Source organism: Lepidochelys kempii, chromosome 8 (assembly GCF_965140265.1).
Source record: "Lepidochelys kempii isolate rLepKem1 chromosome 8, rLepKem1.hap2, whole genome shotgun sequence".
NCBI lineage: Eukaryota > Metazoa > Chordata > Testudines > Cheloniidae > Lepidochelys > Lepidochelys kempii.
This window is the reverse complement of record NC_133263.1, coordinates 34,483,597-34,497,271: the sequence shown is the minus strand read 5'-3', so window position 1 is coordinate 34,497,271 and position 13,675 is coordinate 34,483,597. Positions and strand designations below refer to the sequence as shown.

Sequence of the window (13,675 nt, the reverse complement as noted above, 5' to 3'; positions counted from 1 at the left end):
GTGGGATGGCTGGGAAAGGTGCATGATGCTCGCATCTTCAGGAACTCTGGTCTGTTTCAAAAGCTGCAGGAAGGGACTTTATTCCCAGACCAGAAAATAACTGTTGGGGATGTTGAAATGCCTGTATGTATCCTTGGGGACCCAGCCTACCCCTTAATGCCATGGCTCATGAAGCTGTACACAGGCAGCCTGGACAGTAGTCAGGAGCTGTTCAACTACAGGCTGAGCAAATGCAGAATGGTGGTAGAATGTGCATTTGGACGTTTAAAGGCGCGCTGGCGCAGTTTATTGACTCGCTTAGACCTCAGCGAAACCAATATTCCCACTGTTATTACTGCTTGCTGTGTGCTCCACAATATCTGTGAGAGTAAGGGAGAGACGTTTATGGCGGGGTGGGAGGTTGAGGCAAATTGCCTGGCTGCTCGTTACGCGCAGCCGGACACCAGGGTGGTTAGAAGAGCACAGGAGGGCGCAGTACACATCAGAGAAGCTTTGAAAACCAGTTTCATGACTGGCCAGGCTACGGTGTGAAAGTTCTCTTTGTTTCTCCTTGATGAAACCCCCCCCACCCCTTGGTTCACTCTACTTCTCTGCAAGCTAACCACCCTCCCCTCCTCCCTTTAATCATTGCTTGCAGAGGCAATAAAGTCATTGCTGCTTCACATTCATGCATTCTTTATTCATTCATCACACAAATAGGGGGACGACTACCAAAGTAGCCCAGGAGGGGTGGTGGAGGAGGGAAGGAAAATGCCACACAGCACTTCAAGCACAGCACTTTAAAAGTTTACAACTTTAAAATTTATTGAATGCCAGCCTTCTTTTTTTTGGGCAATCCTCTGTGGTGGAGTGGCTGGTTGGCCGGTGGCTGGTTGGCCGGTGGCCCCCCCACCACGTTCTTGGGCGTCTGGGTGTGGAGGCTATGGAACTTGGGAAGGAGGGCGGTTGGTTACACAGGGGCTGTAGTGGCAGTCTGTGCTCGGGCTGCCTTTGCTGCAGCTCAACCACACACTGGAGCATACTGGTTTGGTCCTCCAGCAGCCTCAGCATTAAATCCGGCCTCCTCATCACACTGTCGCCACATTTGAGCTTCAGCCCTGTCTTCAGCCCGCCACTTACTTTCTTCAGCCCGCCACCTCTCCTCCCGGTCATTTTGTGCTTTCCTGCACTCTGACATTATTTGCCTCCACACATTCGTCTGTGCTCTATCAGTGTGGGAGGACAGCACGAGCTCAGAGAACATTTCATCATAAGTGCGTGTTTTTTTTTCTTTCTAATCTTCACTAGCCTCTGGGAAGGAGAAGATCCTGTGATCACTGAAACACATGCAGCTGGTAGAGAAAAAAAAAGGGACAGCGGTATTTAAAAAGACATTTTATAAAACAGTGGCTACACTCTTTCAGGGTAAACCTTGCTGTTAACATTACATACATAGTACATGTGCTTTCGTTACAAGGTCGCATTTTGCCTCCCCCCACCGTGTGGCTACCCTCTCAACCCTGCCCCCTCCCCGTGGCTAACAGCGGGGAACATTTCTGTTCAGCCGCAGGCAAACAGCTCAGCAGGAACAGGCACCTCTGAATGTCCCCTGAAGAAAAGCACCCTATTTCAACCAGGAGACCATGAAGGATATCTCACTCTCCTGAGGATAACACAGAGAGATACAGAACGGATGTTGTTTGAACGCCAGCAAACATACACTGCAATGCTTTGTTCTACAATGATTCCCGAGTACGTGTTACTGGCCTGGAGTGGTAAAGTGTCCTACCATGAAGGACACAATAAGGCTGCCCTCCCCAGAAACCTTTTGCAAAGGCTGTGGGAGTACATCCAGGAGAGCCGCGAATGCCAGGGCAAATCAATCCTTTCACATGCTTGCTTTTAAACCATGTATAGTATTTTAAAAAGGTACACTCACCAGAGGTCCCTTCTCCGTCTGCCGGGTCCAGGAGGCAGCCTTGGGTGGGTTCGGGGGGTACTGGCTCCAGGTCCAGGGTGAGAAACAGTTGCTGGCTGTTGGGAAAACCGGTTTCTCCGCTTGCTTGCTGTGAGCTATCTTCTTCATCCCCAAAACCTGCTTCCGTGTTGCCTCCATCTCCATTGAAGGAGTCAAACAACACGGCTGGGGTAGTGGTGGCTGAACCCCCTAAAATGGCATGCAGCTCATCATAGAAGCGGCATGTTCGGGGCTCTGACCCGGAGCGGCCGTTCGCCCCTCTGGTTTTCTGGTAGGCTTGCCCCAGCTCCTTAAGTTTCACATGGCAGTGCTTCGAATCCCTGTTATGGCCTCTGTCCTTCATGCCCTGGGAGATTTTGACAAAGGTTTTGGCATTTCGAAAACTGGAACGGAGTTCTGATAGCACGGATTCCTCTCCCCATACAGCGATCAGATCCCGTACCTCCCGTTCAGTCCATGCTGGAGCTCTTTTGCGATTCTGGGACTCCATCATGGTCACCTCTGCTGATGAGCTCTGCATGGTCACCTGCAGCTTGCCATGCTGCCCAAACAGGAAATGAGATTCAAAAGTTCGCAGTTCTTTTCCCGTCTACCCGGCCAGTGCATCTGAGTTGAGAGTGCTGTCCAGAGCAGTCACAATGGAGCACTCTGGGATAGCCCCCGGAGGCCAATACCATCGAATTGTGTCCAAAGTACCCCAAATTCGACCCGGCAAGGCCGATTTAAGTGCTAATCCACTTGTCAGGGGTGGAGTACGGAAATAGATTTTAAGAGCCCTTTGAGTCGAAATAAAGGGCTTCATCGTGTGGACGAGTGCAGGTTTACATCCATTTAACGCTGCTAAATTCAACCTAAAGTCCTAGTGTAGACCAGGGCTAACACTGGAAGTGTGTCTACCTAAGGACATTTCTATCCCCAAACCCACATTTTCAGTATGATCCTACCTCAGTCTTCCATTTCAAAACTTGGCACTTTTCAATACCTCTGCCTCTATCACTCAAATCAGATTTATGATGCACAATTAGTATTGTGCAATTCAAGGAAAGACTTAATGCTTGATCATGGTCTTCTGCAGCCTTAATTTCCTTTTTTTAATAGGAGAGACTGTGGAAAAACAAGTCTACATCAACTGAAGGAAGCTACATTCTGTAGCAGCGCTTTGTTCCCTTTTCACCATTAAAAACGGTCTATGTGATTCCTTTTTTGACAAACATTTTTTGAGATTTTTCTAGCTGAGATATATATTTTTAAACGGTGTCCCAAATTTTCACCATGACTTATCAATTGCTTTTTCCACTTGATTTCACTGAGCTTCTAATCTCATTTTTCCAAAATAGGCTGCCTATAATCACAGTAGGGCAGGGATCTAAAAAAAAATTCATTATGCATCACTAATTTCACAATGTGTTAAAAATAAAGATAAATAAGAATACATTCTTCCCAGCTCAGAAGATATACTTTTAACTAACATACCACACAGGTTAACAGTACACAGCTAAACAAAGAAGATACCCATCCTGGCAGAAATAAATCCACAACCTTGAAGTCTTGTACTGGCAACTGACCAAATTCCAACATCCTCATCCTTCCCCCATCAAAAAATCAGGACATTTACTTCTTGCTACAGTTTTAGTTCTCAACTGGTAGGCATGTATTCTCAAATCTAGCTGCCACCCTAGATGATTCACATGAAGGTGTAAAACATCCTATAATATAATTATCTTGCCCACAGGGTGAATTTTTTTCCCTAAGTGCCATAAGTTAGTGGTTTGCTTCTGATCTGCAATACAAGAGTTTATATCCCTCTTTAAAAAAAAAAATTCAGAGCTACTGTAATCGGGGATGTTCTCATTTTCCATATAAATACTTAATTTTTGAATTCTGTCAAGCATTTAATGTGTAGTGGCAATGAGTTTCACAGTTTAAATGTACATTGTAAAAATTATTCTCTTTTAATGGTTAGAAGTTTTTTGCCTTTCAGTTGTTTGACTGTCCTTGTTCTATATTGTAAGACAGCATTTCTATTTACCTTCCCCATTACCATTACTTATTTTGAAAATCTTCTCTAAACTAAACAGTCCTAATCTTTCTTTGTTTTTCCACAAACACTTGGAGGTGTTTCCATGCCATTAATCACTTTTGTCATATATGGATTCCTTCTACTTCAGCCTTTAGATGGGTTGGTCAGAAATAAAAGAACACTCCCCACCCCAATACAGTGCCTCTGGTTAGTTAATTTTTCACTCAGAAATGCACACTCTCTTGTCTTTGTTATCAAATCATTAACTTCATCAGCCACCCTATAAGCCCATTTATCTAGTTTTCTAGGGTACTTAACAGTCCCTCAAGAAGTTCACTTGTTTTCATTTATTTAAATAAATTCTGCCATCTGCAAGTTGCCATCTCAAGTCCAGTACCTTCTCCTGAACATTTTGTTAATAGGTCCAGGGCTTAATATTACAGAACATGGAGACATTCCATTATTCAATTTTCAACATGGCAAAAGGCTACCCTCTATTCCTACCTAGTCTGGTAGAAGTAGAGAAAAGTTAGACAGTCGAAAAAAGAGCCATGGGCCCGAAAATATGTAGGCTGATCTAATCTTCAGAGTGACATAACTGAAATAAGTGTATCCAGGTTCTTCACAGAGAAAAAACAAATAGATACTTTAACCATTTTAGACAGTCTAAACTTCAACTCCTTGAGGGCAAACTGCTCAGAATCCAATGCTAACAATGGATTTTTGGGGGGCCAGAAAAGTACTGCAATTCTCACTGTGTGAATTTAAAGCATCATGGTTGATCAAATTGAGTGAAAGTAACTCACAATCAATCCTGAAATGCAGACATTTGATTAAAAAATAATTATACACAGAGATACAAAGTTAATTGAAAAGATATTGAAAAACACCTTCCTGCCATCATCCCCAAATTATTGAAAGTTCTGCTGATTATGTATTACATTCTAATTCTTCTTTATGTTACAAAATTTAAACCAATAACTTGTTAAGAATGCATTCAAACAGACAATTTCTGGAATTAGGATTTTATGGCTATAAGCAGCTTCTTGGAAGAGTAAGGAAAGAAAAAAAGAGGCCCACTGTTTTCATTTTCAGTATTATTATTCCCTTTATGCAAATAAGATGCTTTTTAAGATCAAGGAATACAGTTTCATTGCTAGTTTTAAAGTCCTCCTATATAAAAGTTAAAACAACCACCTTAAAATTAGGATATCTAGAATACTTACATTCCCCATGTACTCTGAAAGTAGATCCTGCAAGGCCTGTCGCACTGCATTACACTCTGCAACTATGCGTTCCCGTCGGTCATCACGTGTGCAGGATGAATCAGCCATTAGGGCTGCTCCACTAATGATGCTCTCCAGGCGCTCTTCCAGGGAAGGCCTAAAACGTTCCTCACTGAAGCTCAAAGGATCCACAATAATTTGTTTCTAGTAAAGGAAAGTTTACAGTAATCAGTAACTGACATCACTGGTTACCATTTTTCATCAAAAAGGAGTCAGTCTTGGAATAGTTACAGCAAATCCATTCTCCATCCTGAAAGACAACCAAAAAAAAGTGTGCTTGTGATAGATGAGAACAAACTTTCCCAGGTAGTCTAGTAAATTTTTAGAGGCTTCCCCAATGGATTACATTACTGCAAGAAATGACTAAATGTCAACATACAATGCTAAACAAAATTTGGCCACAAGAAAGCATGTTACAGGAATTACAAATTTAAAAATGCCTTGATAAATCAGGTTATGCTACTGAACTCTAGGTAACTTTCAATCTGTACAAGTCTTAGTTATTTCAGCTGTCAAATGCAATTACCCCCATCATAAACAAGATGATTTTGGAAGTTTATCTAGTGTAGATTAACTATGGGGATACTCTGCATGATTACACAGAGGGGGAGGGAAGGAAAGCGACTGGATAAATTGAACAGGCTACAATGTAAGTTGTTTTCAGAAGCAAAGGTTTTGATGTGAAATATTTACAGTAAGATTTAAACATCACAGAAGTCAATATCTTCAAGCAAAATCACTCGTTTATATTAATTGAGTCTTACTGCAACACAGCTCATACTGAGAGAGTTAAGGCTCCACCAGCTGATCTATTTTCAATCCCTTTTTTGGGGTGGGGGGGTGGGGGGGAAGAAGGGTCATAATGCCATCACAGAAATTCATTTCAGTCTGAAAGTATGTGACTTTTTCAAATGAACTGCAGAAACTTTTATGGAAATTGGGGGGGGGGGGGGGGGGCGCGCGGCGGCGCCATTTTTGGTGCTTTAGAAAGAAAGCTGAAACTTCTGAATTAACATTCAGACAGTCAGTTCATAACATGGACTAAGTTCCAAGAACACTCACTTCATTTCGCAGCCACTTTTTCCTCTTCCTAGACACCACGGCTACTATAGGAATTCTCAAAAAGAAAAGGAGTCCTTGTGGCACCTTAGAGACTAACCAATTTATTTGAGCATGAGCTTTCGTGAGCTACAGCTCACTTCATCGGATGCATACCGTGGAAAAAACACGAATTCTGAAGCACGTAGGGTCTCTTTAGAGCACATTACAGTGTTCTTCCTACACATTTAGAGTGTAGTACTGCAAATCTGAACCATCAATACAAGCTATTGACATGCTACTGATCCAGTATGGCACTGGAGCAGGGTGGATTTGATTTAAATCAAATCGATTTAAATCATAATTTAAATCACTATTCAGAAAGACTCAATTTAATCATGGATTTCTACATAAAAGGGCATTCTTGTTGGTTGTTATAACCTTAATACATATTCTTCACCACAAAGAGATAAATGAGACCCAAAACTGGGTATCTTTTACGCCCTGCTGACATTAAAGGTTTTCCCTTCTAGTGAGAGAATGGTATGGTAGATCTCAAATCAATGAAGGCTATACTCAGAAAGACCTCAAGACTTCTGGAATATGCTGCTCTAACAGTTTCACTTTTGTTTCTACTACCTGTTCCTTCTCACATTTATCTCCAGACTTCTTCTCCTTGTCCAGATCTATTCCGCCCCCAACAATCTTGTATTCATTGAACTTTTTTGTAACTTTGAACTTAGGAGGTAAGGGATTGACTGTGTTCACAATTTTGCAGAGGGACACTAGGGTTGAGGTCTGTTATTTCTCACCTCTATATATTATTTATTTATTTACAAACTTTTTGCTGTTAACAAGCATGCTATCTCTGGAGACACACATCCACAGTTCGAGACCTGCAAAACAAAGCATCTCTGATGGTATCTTCTAGACTGAGCAATGAGTCCCATTGGGCAGATAGAAAGATTAACCTAAATAATCTATACAGAAGTCCCTGGAACTCTATAACATTGGGTCCCTAATCCATGAACTATTGGAATTCATTTACAAAGCTTTTCTTAAACATTACATGAATATATTGCCTCATATGATAGATTTAATAATCCCTATTCCAGGATGAGATAGGTTTTTCCCTCAAAATCCGATTTAAATAAAAAAAAAAAAAAGTGTTTTGGTCTGTTTTTTTAAAATCATTGATTTTTATCTACCCTACACTGGAGCCAGATATAGTTAACCAGACTTGTATCTTTTGGTACTTATTTAAAGTTATATTATGGTTCTAATACCACAGTGAGGCAGAAGCAGTCTATACAACAAGAACTCACTGCTACTTGGCTGGTTTCAGAGTAACAGCCGTGTTTGTCTGTATTTGCAAAAAGAAAAGGAGTACTTGTGGCACCTTAGAGACTAACCAATTTATTTGAGCATAAGCTTTTATGAGCTACAGCTCACTTCATTGAATGCATCCGATGAAGTGAGCTATAGCTCACGAAAGCTTATGCTCAGATAAATTGGTTAGTCTCTAAGGTGCCACAAGTACTCCTTTTCATTTTACTACTTGGCTGTTAGCAGGGAATTACATGCAGAGATGAAGGTCTGATTCAATGAACGCCTATTCTCTCTTTCTCCCCCTTCTTCTAGTGGGAAGTGAAGGCATGTAAAAGCATTATAGCTATTCACCCTGGCCTAATAAGCCACTGACTACACTGTAAGAGAAGACTCACTTGCTGAAGTCTGAGGGCCATAAAGCCCACCCATGCAACACTTGAGCCACTTCTATTTAAATTAGCAGAACAAAAAGTTAGGTACTTGGTCCTACTAGAAACACCACATTTAGCGATTTGAGCTAAATCAGCAAAGCCAAAGGCTGAACTACAGTGCAGTTTTACCATTACCATCTCCCCAAACCTACTCTTTAATATGGAATGCTTTTATATAACAAAGCTTAATCATAAAATCGCCAATCTCATGTTAGCACCCAGTAGTGCCAGTCAAGATTAAGGATTCCATTAGGTTAAATGTAGAAGAGGATACAACCTAAAACACTTGTCTGGAAATTTCTCTGAAGCCTCTTTAACCATTGTTAACCCTGGTTCAAGTGCACAAACATTAGCAACACTGGAAACCTTAGTGTAGATGGCGGACTCTGGCAAGCCATTTTCAGGCACTATGTCAATTAAACTTACTCAGAGCAACTATAAATCAATATGGTGCCAAAAGCAGCTGCTAGAGCCTGAAGTCTATATTAGGACTTCTGAATGTTGCAAACATCGATTCAGCTGACCCAATTACAGGTGGAGTTTTCTGTAAAAATTCCCTAGTTTAGGCAAAGCCTAGAGATTAAGTGTATGGGGGAAAAGAGATTTAATATACAAGCAAAGTGAGCAAGGTGGCTGCCACATGTCTATTGCATATTTTTATAGATTATTTTGTTTTCCTTTTTTTGGAAGGGTAAGAGAACAAGTGTTCATAGAGGAGAGTGGGTAAAGAAAAAGAGGTAGGGGAAAAAAGGGGGAGTAACAGTTGCCACTGTGAGGCAGGCTAGCTGAATAGTGGGAAGTGCGAGAGACTTAACAAAAACATCTGTATTAAATGTTTCCCAAAGGAGGTTTTTATGAAGTATATTACTAAAAACTTCTTTATTATTCAAAGGTCATTGTAGCTACAGAAACCAAGACCAAGGCTGCCATCAGTAATAATTTTGAAGCTAATCTAGTATCCCAAATAATCTCTCTAATAAGCATGCAATAAAGTATGTGATTGAGGTGACCTCCATCTAGTAATACAGACAAACAAGTGCCAGTAAAGATACTTCATACTGAACATTCTGAATGAGTTTCCAGTAAAGTTTCATCCCAGTGCACCCAGATACCACATCATGAGTCATATTAAACAGGCACTTGGACTTTTGGAACAGTAGTTTTCTACTAGTCTCAGAGCACTTATGGCATACACCCCTCCTCTCTGAATAATCTCCAAACTGAATAATTCTCAAAGGTCACAATACAACATTTTTCAGCAAAGAGCTAGTGGCATTGTTGTGAGAGCCCATGCTATTAAGAGCACATTACTTATTACTACACTACACGAATGTATTAGATAGTAGAGAATATTTACTGTCACGCTATAGTGTATTAAATAATTAAAGCTATACTAATTTCAAAATCATGACCAGAAGATAGTGATTAAGTCTCTTTATTTTGTTTATAAAAGGCTAGTTTGCTCTTAATTTGGCAATTCACAAGTCTCCAGTCAAAATCAGCATGGCTCTTGTGTGTATTTACAGTCATCATAAATTCTAATTTTATCATCAATGAAAGGTTTGATGATCACAAAAATAGGGAGCCTTTAATACTAGCTGAAAGATCACTTTGTACTGAAGTACAGTAGTCTCTATATATTGATAACAGATTATCCTCCCTCAAAATACAATTTCATGGTTGTCAAAGTTACTCCCATGAGCTTTTCTCGTCTTTAACTGATTTACAAGCAGATTTAAGGTATACTTTTTTCAAAGAGGTTCAATACTTACATCAAAGTTGTTAAGCGCATAAGCCAGCTCTCCCCCTCCTCCTTGCTGTTGGGCAGCATCATCAGATGCTGTGGCTTGGGCTGCATTTGAGATGCCTGTGACCGCCTGCTGCAGTTGTTTGTAAATCAAGTCCCTGTTGGCTTTGTAAGCTGCTACATCTGGGTGCTGCAGACAGGCCTGAGAAGCAGTGTAAAGTATAGGAATGTTCTTCTGCAGAATTCCTCTAGCTGCAGCCATCTGATCACGATGACCCACATCTTTCAATTCCTGCAAGGAAAACCTAATCAATACTGAAAGACATTTCTGATACTCAGTATCTACATACTTTCCCCTGAAGAGGCATAGGAGCATGATCTTTCCTTAACATGAAGCTACACCTCAGCTAGGCAACATTACTTCCCACGCATGCAGTTAATAAAAATTTGGCTACCTTTAGAACAGTTGCATAAAGACTGATGTTATGCAACCATTCATAATTCTGCTTTCTAAAATTACAAGCTAAGATATTACTTGACATAAGAGCAGATAATTGTTTTCAATGCTCACTGACAGATATTGCAATTTCCTGCAATATCTTGAACAAACCTTACTGAATTAACTAAGTATCTCATGAGCTCATTGTATTAAAAATGCAAGTATGTATGTATGATGATGGGGTTGTATTTAACTTCGAAGGGGAAGAGAGCACTAATGTCAACACTGGGAAACATAATGAGCTTCAAAAGACTTAAAAACAATGGGTCAGGCAGGTGAGTGAGTTTCCAGGAAAGTTGAGAACACTAATTACCCACCTCTGAAACCAGCCTTTATCTGGCCAATTACCTATTCACAGTCTCTGCAGAGCAAAGATGCAAAATGGACTGGAGTGAGTCTCTAATTCATAGATGTGCTTGTTCTGAGCCAAGACAATCATGAACTTATATCCACAGAAAACCCCCTTCGTGAGGTGTGAAGGACTGTTCACCTGCCAGAGCCCTTGCTGGAGTTGGGGTGAGCTCTAGTAAACTTCTTAGCACGTGTGTAATTTAAAACAAAAACAAAAAAAAACCCTATGTTTTTGCTATAATGCCTTTACCTTAAGAAGAAATGTGCTTGCTTAAAGCTGTGATAGTGTAACTGCTACAGTTAAGTTGTTTATATCCTCTGAGGAGAGAAGCAAAGCAGGCCTGCTTTAGGCAGTCCAACTTTGCTGGGGAATTCACAGTGGAGTTGCGCAGCCTTAAAATACTCCCATCAGAAAGGAGAGAGCTGCTTCTCCCCACCAAAACAGGTGACTGCTGCAGAGCCAGAAGCCTAGATGTAGGTGCCTCTGTAGGACCATGAGGGAGAAATACAGGTGCAATTTCCCTGACCTGTGATACTGACAATAGACCTGGACATCATCCGTCATATTGTATTGATTCCTAATGTTTAGGAAAGCAGATAAGCTTTAAACAGCAGGATGCAGTGGTTACATAGGTTTTGGATTGTTATGTGGCAACAGGCTGGAGTGACAAGTTTCATTTTCTTAACCTCACTCTACATTCAAATAATTGCACAGTATTTCCTCTTAAATCTTCAAAGGGGTAACATTTATTCTTTTAGATTAGTGGTAAGAGCCAAGTTAGTTTTTATTGCCAAGTGTGAGATCAGACTAAATTCCAGATACTTTCTTTTCCCAAGATGTAGACACACTTATCTAATATCCTTCACACAATAGCAGTGTATAAGCACTGAAGTCCAATTATAAATCTGAATTTTCAGTGTCTCAATCATTTATTCAAAGGCCATAAAGCTCCCCCTTTTGGGTTTGTCATTTGTAATTTCAAGATGTTTTAAAGGACCCACACCTGGTTCTAGGAACATTTTTGCTGTATATGAACTTAAATATCTTTTAGAGCAGTAGTAATAAGTTTTTCTAATAGTAGCTTGCAGAATACAAAGTCTTCCACTCTAAGCCACATTGAGCCAAACACTTTATCACTGCAGTTAAATATTTCCTTTCTTCCTCCCTTCCCCAGTGCTGAAGTTCACTAAAGACTCAAATGGAGAAAAAAATCAGAGTGAAAAGCCATGTTTTATTTGAATTAATCTAAATGTATGGCCAAATACATTCCAAGAAAATGAGTCTGTAACACTAGATATAGGAGTGCATTCTACATTACATGTAATTGAGGTGAAAGGTTCCTGGCATATCAGTAATTGAAGCTTTCTTTTCCAAAGGAAAGAAGGAATAGTATTCAAAGAGAAAAAACTAATGGAACATGAAAAAGGCATGTTTTCCTTCCATGAAAGGGGGACAGGTAACTCAGACAATGACGACTCACACTTTCCTCTTGGGCATATAGACTATGAGAGTCCCACTGCCATTGCATAAAGCACATCAAGGATAGGGTCACACTGTTTAAAAAACAAAACAAAAAACACACATACACCCCCACAATGGCACACAAATATTGGTCACGAATCTAAAGATGTCATGCACATTTGTCAGGAACTATCGGTTAGGATCAGATTCAATTTTTAAATTCTCTAGCTGTACCAAAAAAAAAAAAAATCTATCAGATCATCCTTTGGTGTTTTCCTTTTATACATGCACATAAGAAAGAATGGGAAGATTAATCAACTGTGATTTGCACAAGGAGGAATGTATTTGACTACTCAAGAAATGCCCTGTCTTTTCTTCTGTCTCATTTAAGAAGTTGTTTTGGGCATTTAAAATCTTCCCTAGGTGTTCTAATATTGAGTCTCTCCTCTCCCACATCCAGTCAGAGTGAATCCTGTCCGTCTCTCTCTAATCTTCACAGATATTTAGGCCTTGCCTACATTTAAAGGCGGTTGCTGATGTAGCTATACCTGCAATACCTCTTTAATGGACACAATTTCTTTGGCTTGTATAGCTTAAGCCAGTGTCCTGAATGAATAAGCTATAAGGCTTTTTGCTGGTATAACTGCATCTACACCAGGGCTTTTGTTGGCACAGTTATATTTCCTTAAAAAACAGGACCTTCCTCATTTAAGAGAAGTGCTGTACAAACACAGACTACCACATCCCTGAAAGCTAAGGCATAACTGGGAAGCTAATAAAGAGATTACTGGCAATGAAGATAGATGTCTGCAGAGTAAGAGTGAAAATTATTACTATTAGAAAGTATTAGACATAGACAGAGCATATCAGTAATAAGTCAGGTAGCTGCCATCAGTAATCCAATAAGAAAGTTTCTGTAGAACATTTTTCAGGCATTGGGCTGGAATGCATGCAGTGAGGGTGGGAAGTCTGCAACTGGAGTGGCTTTCCTCCTCTTCTCTTTTAATGTTCAAAGAGGCAGCTGCATTCATTTTTTATTTTTCCCCATATATGGCAAAGACACTCAGGGCACTGGATAGATGCTTTTTTAATGTCTACATACATTTAAATGAAACAGTGAGAGGCAGGAAGCTGTTCAATTTGCTGGAAAAATAAGCCATTATGCCCAATGTACTTTGTTAGCCTCATACAGCATTCATTCATACATCTATTCCCCAAAACAGCTACTAAATTTTTTCTGAAAAGTTTAAGTATTTTTATTAGTTTTACTAACACCTACAATTACAACTTCCCTTTCAACATTTATACCGTATCTTTGACTTAAGTAAATGCAGAGCACAAAGCAGTGCCTACCCTGGACTCTACAGGCACAGGCCTTAATCTGATTTGTAACTCTTGACAAAGTCTCTCCCCAGACTAGAACAAAAAAAGATTCCCCATTCTTCCAAATATGTGCATTTATGATCCCCCAAGACTAGGTAAATGGGCAGACTAGGGATGTAAAAGGTTAATCCCGGGATGGGCCGCCACGCCCAGATGATATTTTTAATCGTTT

At 40.3% G+C, this 13,675-nt stretch overlaps 1 protein-coding gene across 2 annotated transcripts in view; it reads right to left on the bottom strand.

Moving 5' to 3' along the window:
• CTNNA1 (catenin alpha 1) overlaps positions 1 to 13,675 on the bottom strand; it is a 203,094-nt gene that overhangs the window by 132,462 nt on the left and 56,957 nt on the right. The window contains exons 6-7 of one of the 2 annotated variants that reach the window (XM_073356004.1): positions 9,834 to 10,100; positions 5,204 to 5,407 (exon numbers count right to left, since the gene is read on the bottom strand). In XM_073356004.1, the coding sequence (XP_073212105.1) occupies positions 5,204 to 5,407; positions 9,834 to 10,100 (471 nt within the window). Of the gene's footprint in view, positions 1 to 1,918; positions 2,092 to 5,203; positions 5,408 to 9,833; positions 10,101 to 13,675 lie in introns of those variants that run through there. The other variant, XM_073356005.1, reaches the window with a different exon arrangement.